At 49.6% G+C, this 10,299-nt stretch overlaps 1 protein-coding gene and 1 pseudogene across 2 annotated transcripts in view; one reads left to right on the top strand and one right to left on the bottom strand.

The window, feature by feature from the left end:
• Nucleotides 1-4,706: 4,706 nt before the first annotated feature.
• Nucleotides 4,707-5,555, bottom strand: LOC132357069 (small ribosomal subunit protein uS2-like; annotated as a pseudogene).
• A 1,239-nt stretch (nucleotides 5,556-6,794) lies between these two features.
• IQSEC2 (IQ motif and Sec7 domain ArfGEF 2) overlaps nucleotides 6,795-10,299 on the top strand; it is a 75,321-nt gene continuing 71,816 nt past the window's right edge. For both annotated transcript variants that reach the window (XM_059910851.1, XM_059910847.1), the window contains exon 1: nucleotides 6,795-7,742. In XM_059910851.1, coding sequence (XP_059766834.1) covers nucleotides 7,036-7,742 — 707 coding nt within the window. In that variant the 5' untranslated portion in view covers nucleotides 6,795-7,035. The remainder of the gene's footprint in view (nucleotides 7,743-10,299) is intronic.

The following is a 10,299-nucleotide window of genomic DNA, read 5'->3' as shown; positions in this document are numbered from 1 at the left end:
AGCGTGCTCTCCTCTAGGCCTAATATCATCTGTTCCTTCAAATGTTCTTCACTGGTTCAAATCCCCTTAGCATCTGTAATATAGTTTAGTTTATGTAAGATTTATATCCCACCTACTTTAAAGAGGATATTAGGCAACTCATCAGTTACAACATGAAAGAAAGACAATTAGGGATAAAAATGTGGAAGAAAACAGACCAGAGACCATGTAAAGGAAGCACAAATAGATGTTGCCAGGTACCTAAAATGAACTGGATTATAATTGGACTCTGAATTTGGCTCGAAGCTTTATGGCAGCTAGGACAAAATTGGAAATGCATTGGGTTATGTGGTTTTATGTTCTGACAGACTCGAGCTTACAAATCATCTTCAGAGAGAAAATTTTTCCTTAAACGAAACCCAGACTGGCCTATTAGGATTGCTTTCTGTGAGACTGTTCAAAGGCTTACAGGTACTTTACATACATCTTGCCCCTTCCCCCACTAGGCGGAAAGGGGCTGGAAGGATAATTAATTAATTAGCAAAATGCTGTCTCAGTTTTAAGCACCGCTGTCTCTTTAGGGATCCCCACAGGGATGAGCCTTCCTTTTCCGTTCCTTTTTCCTTCTATGTGCCTCACAGATGGTCACTTTCTTACCGTTCTTCTCTTTACAGTCTTCAATCTTAAGACTCTTGGGAATACCAGACCTCAGGAAATAGCCCAAGTAAGGAGTTATAGCCTAGTGGTCACACAGCAATTATGTGCAAATCATTTCTCTCTGGTCCTCAGTGTTCTCATCTGAAAAATGAGTTCATCTCTAAGCACTCTAAGCTTCAGGTTGGATATTCTGGACTGTAAACTCTTTGAGGGAAAAGACTGATGATTTTTTTAAAAAAAATTTTATTTTCCCATCTTGTGTCTGGCAGCTAACAGTATAGGAGACGATCTGCTTGTGGTAGAGCTGTGAGAATCCAATAGGAAAAACCAATTTGAACAGATGCCGCCTTCAAATCTGAGGAAAATATTTCATGGCTCTCATCATCATGATGAGTTCTTGTTGACTGGATACTGGCAGCAGTGAGATGTGGTTTTCAGGGTTCTTTCCTGCTTTAGCTCTGCATTCCTTGGCAAAGCTGGCCCTGGGGTAAGGGGAATTGCAACAATCACACCAGGGACCGAGGCTTCTGGGAAACGACTCTGGGAGGCAGCAGGCAGGAAAAGAAGGTAGTGCCACAGTCTCTGGTGAACGACAACAATGAACCAATAAAAACCCACTTTGTAGTGTGTAATATTCGGTACACTTAATGTCCATGTCCAGGAGCCCCTCCCCTCCTAGCATGTTACTCTCCTGCTCAAAAACCTTCCATGACTTTTCATTGCCTATAACAGAAGGTCCAGATGCTCTAGTTTGGCTTTGGAGTCTTCTCCAAGGGGAATCAAGCCATGTCTTCCCATCTCCTTCTATCTCTTACAACTGCGCGCACGCACGCGTGCACTTCTCCTTCTCTCTTCAAACTACGTGTGGTTCCCTAAACACACAGTTTTCCCAACTCTGTTCCTTTCCTGCCATGGCATGTGGCTCCCTTCAACAGGTGTTTCTCAGCTCTACCACTTCCACCTGTTGAAATCCTCAGCTCAGCTCAAATACCTTCACATCCATAAAGACCTCCCAGCACCCTAGTCCTGGTGCCTCCACTCTTGTTCTTTGCACATTCCATTTTGTTAGTCCTGTTTGTGACTTAGGATTGTAGTCTGACTAGACTGGGAGCTCCCTTAGGGCACAGGCTATGTTTGATTCACCCAGAGCTCTCCATCATCTTTTGCTGCTTTGTTTTTCTCCAGAGCATCTAGCACCATCTGGGTTCGTTTCCTAGGGCTGCCGTAACAAAGTACCACAAACCGGGTGGCTTGAAACAGCAGACATTTATTCTCTCACAGTTCTGGGGGCTAGAAATCCGAAATTGGGCCATGCTCTCTATGAAGGCTAGAGGGAAGAATCCTTCCTTGCCTCTTCCTAGCTTCTGGCGGTTGCCAGCAATCCTTTGTGTTCCCTAGCTTGGAGACTCCAAACTCTGCCTCCATTTCACATTGTATTCTCCCTCTCTCTCTCTCCCTGTGTGTGTGTGTGTGTGTGTGTGTGTCTATGTCCAAATTTCCCTCTTCTTTTAAGGACACCAGTCATTAGATTGGGACCCATGTCAATAGAATATGGCTTCACCTTAACTTGAGTACATCTGCAAAGACCCTAATTTCCAAAAAAGATCACATTCACAGGGTGGACATCAAGTCTGAGGGGATACTATTCAACCCAGTACTCCATCCAACATGTTCTATCTATTCTATTTCTTTATTGTCTCTCTCCCCCAGTAGAATGTCAGCTCAATGAGGTTAGGAACTGTTGTCTATTTTGTTCATTGGTATATCCTCAGTGTCTAGAATACTGCTTGACACATAGTAAACACTCAATAAATATTTTGTGACTGAAACTTTGTACCCATCTGCCTCCTACCTCGCAGAGAATCTGAATGAGAGAAGCAGGGACAGGGATGGAAATGCAGGTTTGCCTAGAACATAATAAATGCTCTGTAAATGTTTGCTGGATGAATAGAAGTATTTGATGGATATATTAATTTAACACTTATGGAGCACCTATTCTGTACAGAGTATAAGGAAAGATACAGAGAAGTGAGGAGGAAATATCTGAGCATCCTGGCTATGCCTCTGTGTGACCCTGGGCAAGTCATTCAGCCTCTGGGTTTCACTTTCCTCATCCATAAGGTGGAGGTAATAACATTATCTACCTCATAGGATTGTCATGCAAATTGAGTTCGTGCATGTAAAGTACTTAGCACAGCACCTGACACATGGTAAGCACCATAGATGTGTTATTAGCAACTGTAGTTGCTGTTACATGCTAGCCTCTGTGCAAAGTGTTTTTAAAAAGCAGCTTTATCGAGTTACAATTCACATACCGTAAAATTCTCCCTTTTAAAATGTACAATTCAGTGGTTTTTAATTAACAGGGTTGTGCAACCATCACCACCATCTAATTTTAGAAAATTTTCATTCTCCCTCCCCAAAACCCCATAGCAGTCACTCTTCTTTCCCCAACCCATGCCCTCGCCCCTGACAACCACTACGCTACTTTTTGTCTCTATGGATTTGCCTATTCTGGAATTTTATATAAATGGAATCATGCAATATGTGGACTTTTGTGTCTCCTTTAGCATAATTTAGCATAATGTTTTCAAGGTTCATCCATGTTTTAGCATGTATCAGTACTTCACTCCTTTCTTAAGAATTGAGGTATAGTTGATTTACAATATTATATAAGTTTCAGGTGTACAATACAGTGATTCACAATTTTTAAAGGTTATATTCCATTTATAGTTACTATAAAAATTGGCTATATTCCCTGTGCTGTACAATATACCCTGTAGCTTATTTATTTTATAGATAGTAGTTTGTACCTCTTAATCCTCTACCCCTCTCTTGCCCCTCCCTGCTTCCCTCTCCTCACTGGTAACCACTAATTTGTTCTCTATAACTGTAAGTCTGTTTCGGTTTTGTTGTATTCATTACTTTGTTTTATTTTTTAGATTCCACATATAAATGATATCATCAGTATTTGCCTTTCACTGTCTGACTTATTTCACTAAGCATGATACCCTCCAAGTCCATCCATATTGTTGCAAATGGCAAAATTTCACTCTTTTTTATGGCTGAGTAGTATTCCATCTTGTACATATACCACATCTTCTTTATCCATTCATCTGTTGAAGGACACTTAGGTTGCTTCCATATCTTAGCTACTGTAAGTAATACTGCTACAAACATTGGGGTGCATATATCTTTTCAAAGTAATGCTTTCCTTTTCTTTGGATATATACCCAGGAGTTGAATTGCTGGATCATATGGCAGTTCTATTTTTAGTTTTTTGAGGAACCTCCATACTGTTTTCCACAGTGGGTGCACCAATTTACATTCCCACCAACATTGTACTAGGGTTCCCTTTTCTTCACATCCTCATCAACACTTGTTATTTGTGGTCTTTTTGATGATAGCCATTCTGACAGGTGTGAGGTGACATCTCATTGTGGTTTTGATTTGCATTTCTCTGATGATTAGGGATGTTGAGCATCTGTTCATGTGCCTGTTGGACATCTGTACATCTTCTTTGGGAAAATGTCTATTCAGGTCTTCTGCCCATTTAAAAAATTTTTTTGCTTTTTTGACATTGAGTTGGATGGGCTGTTTATATGTTTTGGAACTTCTTTCCTTTTTATGGCTGAACAATATTCCACTGTGTAGATATACCACATTTTGTTTACCCATTCATCAACAGATGAACATTTAATTGTTTCCACTTTTTGGCTATTATGAATAATGCTGCTATGAACATTCATGTATAAGTTTTCGTGTAAACATTTTTCATTGCCCTTGGGTATATTCCTAGGATTGGATTCCTGGGTCATATGGTAACCCTATGTTTAACATTTTGAGAAACTTCCAAACTGTTTTCCAAAGCAACTGAACCATTTTACATTCCCACCAGCAATCGCTCCACATGCTCACCAGTACTTCTCCTTGTCTGTCCTTTTTGTTTTAGCTATCATAGTGGGTGTGAAGTGGTATCTGTATGTGTGTGTTTTAAGAAACTGATGTTTATTTTTCAACAACTTTATTTCCATTTTCTGTTTAAGAGCCTATGGAAGAACAGCTTCAAACTACCCAGTGGTCGTTCCTACCCATTCAGTGGCCTGAGCATTGGGAGTAGTCTTCAGTGGTGGGCTGAGTGCTCCAATCTTCAGCAGAGAATTGCTGGATGGTCACAGAGGGCACCAACATACTATCAGACCAGCCTGTGACCTCAGGTTGAGTAGCAGTAAACTCAGGAGCTGGAGCGGTCCATTCACTCTGAAATTCTTCCACGGTCACACCTTTCCAGCAGTGGCCTGTTTATCTTTTTCGATCTCTTTAGGGTCTCTGTAGAAGCAGAGATCAAGCATGACCTCCAGTGGGTGCTCATGGGAGATGGTGTCACATATGCATGGTACTTCCCAGGCCAGCATCCACATCAGACCCACTGAGTGGGCTCCTTTGTTGTTGCATGGGGTAGCAGTGTCCACGTGGCACAGAGGAGAATCTGTGTCACACAGAGCAATGGTGGGCAGGTTAACATAAGACACCTCTGTGAGAGGCTGGTGGTCAGCGGTGGGATCAGTGACCACTGGAAGTTGTGGCTCACGGAAGGCTCCCTGGATCTTGTTAATGAAGATTCCAGGAGCGAAGTGGCCAGCAGTAGGCGTGGCCCTGGTGGCAGCAGCGAACTTCAGCACAGCTTGCTGGCCAGTATTCCTGGAAAATATGACACTGACATCAGCTGGGTTTTCAGTGGCACGAGTCACCAGCAGAAGCTCCTCTTTAGATTTATGATGTAGATACCATCACTTTGCCTTTTGTAGACATACTGTTCCATTTGAAGTCAAGGTTGGTGCCACCTAAGTGGGTTCCTGCTGCAAGGAATTTAAGGACATCCCCCTCCTTCATCTCAGGATATCAAGGGCTCTGGACATTGTGAAAGTTTCCCTTTAAGTTACAATGGAAAGCTCATTGTGGTTTTGATCTGCCTTCCCCTGATGGCTAATGATGTTGAGCATCTTTTCATGTGGTTAATGGTCATTTGTATATCTTTGGAGAAGTATCTATTCAAGTCCTTTGGCCATTAAAAAATGGGTTGTTTTTTTGATGTTGAGCTGTAAGAGTTCTTTACATATTCAGATATATCATTTGCAAATATTTTCTTCCATTTTCTGTGTTGTCTTTTCTGTGACAAATGTTTTTGCATGCTGTTTCCCAAGACCACTCCTGTGAGGTAGGTGTTATTGATAGGGAAATGGAAGTTCAGAGAGAAGATGAAATTTAAATCCAGTTCTGTCTGACTGTAAAACTCAAGCTTTCTCTTCTACCCCAACCTGCTCACAAAGATGAATGAAGACATGTTTCTGGCTTTAAGGAGCTTGGTCTGGCAGAGGACATGACACAAGAACAAAAATGAATGCGCTATAAAGCAGAGTTCCACTTGTCCCACAAGTGCCACAAAAGATGTGTGGAGGAAGCGAGCGATCCTGGCCGGGGAGATCAGGGCTGGCTTCAGTAAAGTGGCATGTAAGTCTTGAAAGATGGGTACAGTTTCATTGGATGGAGGTGATGGAGTAAATGGAGGTGAGCATTTCCAAAAGAGAGCAGAAAATGGGGGTTGAATGAATGAATGGGGCTTTGATCCTAAGACTGGCTGTGATGGGGTGTCCCAGGGCTTGTTGGAGTGGGAGATCCTGGGACTGCCCATGCTGTGGGCTAGAGAGAGGTCACCTGAGGTAGGAGGTCCAGGGGTTGGATGGGATGGGGAATCTGACACTTGGGATTGGCAGACCCAGGGGATGGGGAGTCTGTGTGATGCCCAGACCTGGGAGCTGCCTGGGATGGAGTTTTCTGGGAGGTCTTAGACGAGGATCTTGGGCCTGGTGGACCCAAGGGACATTGGAACGGACTGGGATGGAGGGCTTCTTTAGGCTGCATTAAGTGCAGACTCTGGGACCGGTGGAATGTGATGGGGCTGGCCCGGGTGCCTTGGGGCGGGTCCGGCTTCGGGTGCGGGCGGTGGTGGCAGGTGGGACGCTCGGGGGCGGGCCGGGCGCGCGGGGTGGGGGCAGGGGCGGGGGGCGGGCCGGCGGCCGGGGCGGTCCCGCGCGGCCGCGCTGCGCAGTGACTCCGCAGCGGGCGGAGCGCCGTGGGCCGCGTCCTCGAGAGCCGTGGCGGTGGCGGTGGCGGCGGCGGCGGCGGCGGCAGCGGCAGCGGCAGCCTCAGCTCCTGCTCCCCGTGCCGCCTGCCCCAGCGCTGTCTCCCGGGCCCCCCCGGGCCCCCGGGCCCTCGAGCCCGGTGCGCGCCCTCGCGTCCCGCCGGCCCCCTCCCCCGGCTGGGCCCGGGGGAGGGTGGCGCCGTGAGCGAGCGGGGACCGGGCTCTCCTGCCCCTTCCCCTGCCCCTGGGCCGCCAGGATGGAGGCGGGGTCGGGTCCCCCGGGCGGCCCGGGATCCGAGAGCCCCAACCGGGCGGTGGAGTACCTGCTGGAGCTGAACAACATCATAGAGAGCCAGCAGCAGCTGCTGGAGACCCAGCGGCGGCGCATCGAAGAGCTGGAGGGCCAGCTGGACCAGCTCACCCAGGAGAACCGCGACCTGAGAGAGGAGAGCCAGCTGCACCGCGGGGAGCTGCACCGGGACCCCCACGGTGCGCGGGATAGCCCGAGCCGCGAGAGCCAGTACCAGAACCTGCGCGAGACCCAGTTCCACCACCGCGAGCTGCGGGAGAGTCAGTTCCACCAGGCGGCCCGGGACGTGGGCTACCCGAACCGGGACGGCGCCTATCAGAACCGGGAGGCTGTGTATCGGGACAAGGAGCGGGACGCCTCCTACCCACTCCAGGACACTGCTGGTTACTCTGCCCGCGAGCGCGACGTGGCCCAGTGCCACCTGCACCACGAGAACCCAGCCCTGGGTCGCGAGCGTGGCGGGCGGGAGGCCGGGCCAGCGCACCCGGGCCGCGAGAAGGAATCCGGCTATTCGGCGGCGGTGGGCGTGGGGCCCCGTCCACCGCGAGAGCGGGGCCAGCTGAGCCGTGGCGCATCCAGGAGCTCCAGCCCCGGGGCCGGCGGCGGCCACAGTACCAGTACCAGCACCAGCCCGGCCACAACCCTCCAGAGAAAGTAAGGAACGCGTGTTTGTCTTCCCTGGCTCTTCCCCGCTAGTTCCCTCTCCAACTTGTATGGCTGGTAAAGTAAGAAGCCGGTGCCTGATTCCATGTCCTTCTCTCCAGTCCCAACCTGCCGGGAGAAGCCGGGTCCCCCTCGTGCAGCCGACACCCCTTCTCTAGCTACCCCAGAGTGGGTTGGCCCGATGAGTGCAGGCGTCTCTTCTTTCTCAAAACCGTGGCCAGTGAGGGCCGGGAGCAGTCATCATCCCCTTCACTTCTTCACCCCCTCGCTATATCCTTGCCAGAGGATGGCTTTTCATTTATTTATTTTATTTGGATGTGCCGGTTGGGGTTTTTATTGTCTCCGACGGTGTCAGATCAGAGCCCCAAGGGAAAGAAAGCACCCCCCCTCCGGTCTCCTCTGCGGGTCCTGAGCACAGGCCTGATCTGATCTCCTCTGGCGGCCTCAGCTCCATCCTTTCGCAGAGAGGCAGGTGGGGACCAGAATGGCTGCTGCAGGTTGATATCCCTCTGAGGGGAACTGCAGCACATCCTGGTCGGGGGAGCAAAGATGGAGGCCCGGCCCTTGGCTAGTTCCTCAAAGACCACCCCCTCTCCACCCTCAAGGAAAAACCACCCAATTAAAGAGCGTACCAGCAAGGGAAGTCTACAGATCTTCCCTCTTGTTGGATCAGTGCCAGTTTCTGTGCTGGGGTCTGTGTTTCTGCCTATTTGGGACACCTTGGCAACATCTATTGGGTTGGTGGGGCATGGGCTGGGTCCACTTCTTCCATGCAGATACCACGGTGAGCTGGTCGGGATAAATGTCAGGCCAAGAGAGTCAAGGGCGTGCAGGCTCCACAGGGCTGCCCTAAAGGCTCCCTGATTTCTCTTCTGCTGGATTGGAAAGAATACTGACCTGGGAGTTAGGAAACCCAGGTTCCCCTTCCAGCTCTGCTGCAGATTGGCTTTGTGACCTTGACTGAGTCCCTTCCTCTCTCAGGCCATCAGTTCCCCCATATCTTTTTAAAAGGCAAGGTCTGCCTTGAATGCTCTTTAAAGGGCCCCTCCAGCTTAGAGTTGATGGTTCTGTGACTAATCCAGCCACCACTACAGAGCAAGTCTGAAGTCCTCTAGCGAATGGACAGCTTTCCCCCTCCTCTCACTGCTCAGCTGGTCCTACCATGTGCCACAACCAGTGGAGTGTCTCTTGGAGGCTGGGCTGGGGGTGGGGAAGCCTTCTGCCTCAGGAAATCTGCCGGGAGACAGCTCTCTGCAACTCCCCCGTGGTGAGGCAGCAGGCTGGGGTGCTGGGTTGAGATGGCTGGGCCCCAGGAGCAGCAGCTGCAGCTCAAGGGCTCGGCTGGGCTTCACTGCAGTGCACCCTCAGCTGAGGTTTGGTGTGGGCCGCCCCAGAGGGAGATGGGCTCTTCTGCCCAGGCAGGGCTGCTGGGAGCCCATTCCAGGAGGACTGACTGTGTGCAGCTTGGGGCCCCACACTGGAGGGAGGGGCCAGGTCGACTGACCAAGCAAGGCCTTTTCAGGAGAGGGCCATGATGGGGAGGGGACAGAGGGAGACTGTATGGGCATTGTGGTCCTTTAGCCTAGCTGCGGAAGACTTTTCCAGAGTGGTCAAACCTGTGACAGAGGAAGCAGCCTCATTATGTGTGGCTCCAGGGAGCAGAACCAGGAGCAATGGGAAATTCTGGGATAAATCAGGAAGAACTTTCCAACCTGGCTGTCTGGTGATGCAGTGGACTGCCTCAAGGGGGTCGGGGAGGGCTGGAGAAAGCATAATTCCTGAACCTGGTGGAAAGCCCAATGAAATGACCTGGGTCTTCCCCAATTCTAGGATTCCATTCCTCTCAGATTCTCCATCCTGCAGACGTGGGTCTGAATCTCTTGGCTGGCTGCAAGCCTGTTTGCTCTTGAGCTCCGTGCTTCTGCCATCTGGACAGGCCTGCCTCTCGGCCTTTCCCTCTTTTTGTGCACCCTCCAGGCTGTTTGTTGGATTCCCTTGCTTCACATTTCCTACTGGATTAATACGGGGATTTAGAGGGTACTTTGAATTTCTCCTAACCATATATTAAATATTTGCACACCCATTATTACCTCTTTTGGTCCTCACAACAGGGCCTGTGCAGTGAGCACTAGCAACTCCATTTTAGAGATGGGGAAACTGAGGCTCCAAAAAAAATGAAGGGAACGTGCTCAAGATTACACTGCCAGTTCCTAATAGAGCTGGGGCTAGAACCCAAGTCCACCTGTCTCCGAGGCCTGTTATTTTTCCACTGGAGCTTTCCAGCCTGAAGGAGTCTCTTGGCCTCAGGACCTGGCCAGGTCACCAACTGGGAGAGGCCAGGAGAGCCTGAGGTATCTGGAGGATTTGAGCAGGGGGAGATGGCTCTGGGATGAGTGATGAGAGGGGGAGTCGATGGGGGAGGGCAGAAGGCCTTGTCTCCCTTCTTTCCGCTCTCCCTCCCTCTCTCTCTCGACCAGGCGTCAGGAGGGCCTATTGATGCACTAACCAGTGTTGTCGCCACAGCTGCTGCAAGCTACTCCCCTGCCAG

The sequence above is a fragment of the Balaenoptera ricei genome, chromosome X, assembly GCF_028023285.1.
Source record: "Balaenoptera ricei isolate mBalRic1 chromosome X, mBalRic1.hap2, whole genome shotgun sequence".
Lineage (NCBI taxonomy): Eukaryota > Metazoa > Chordata > Mammalia > Artiodactyla > Balaenopteridae > Balaenoptera > Balaenoptera ricei.
The sequence above is the reverse complement of the archived record's forward strand: the minus strand, read 5'-3'. Positions and strand labels throughout refer to the sequence as shown.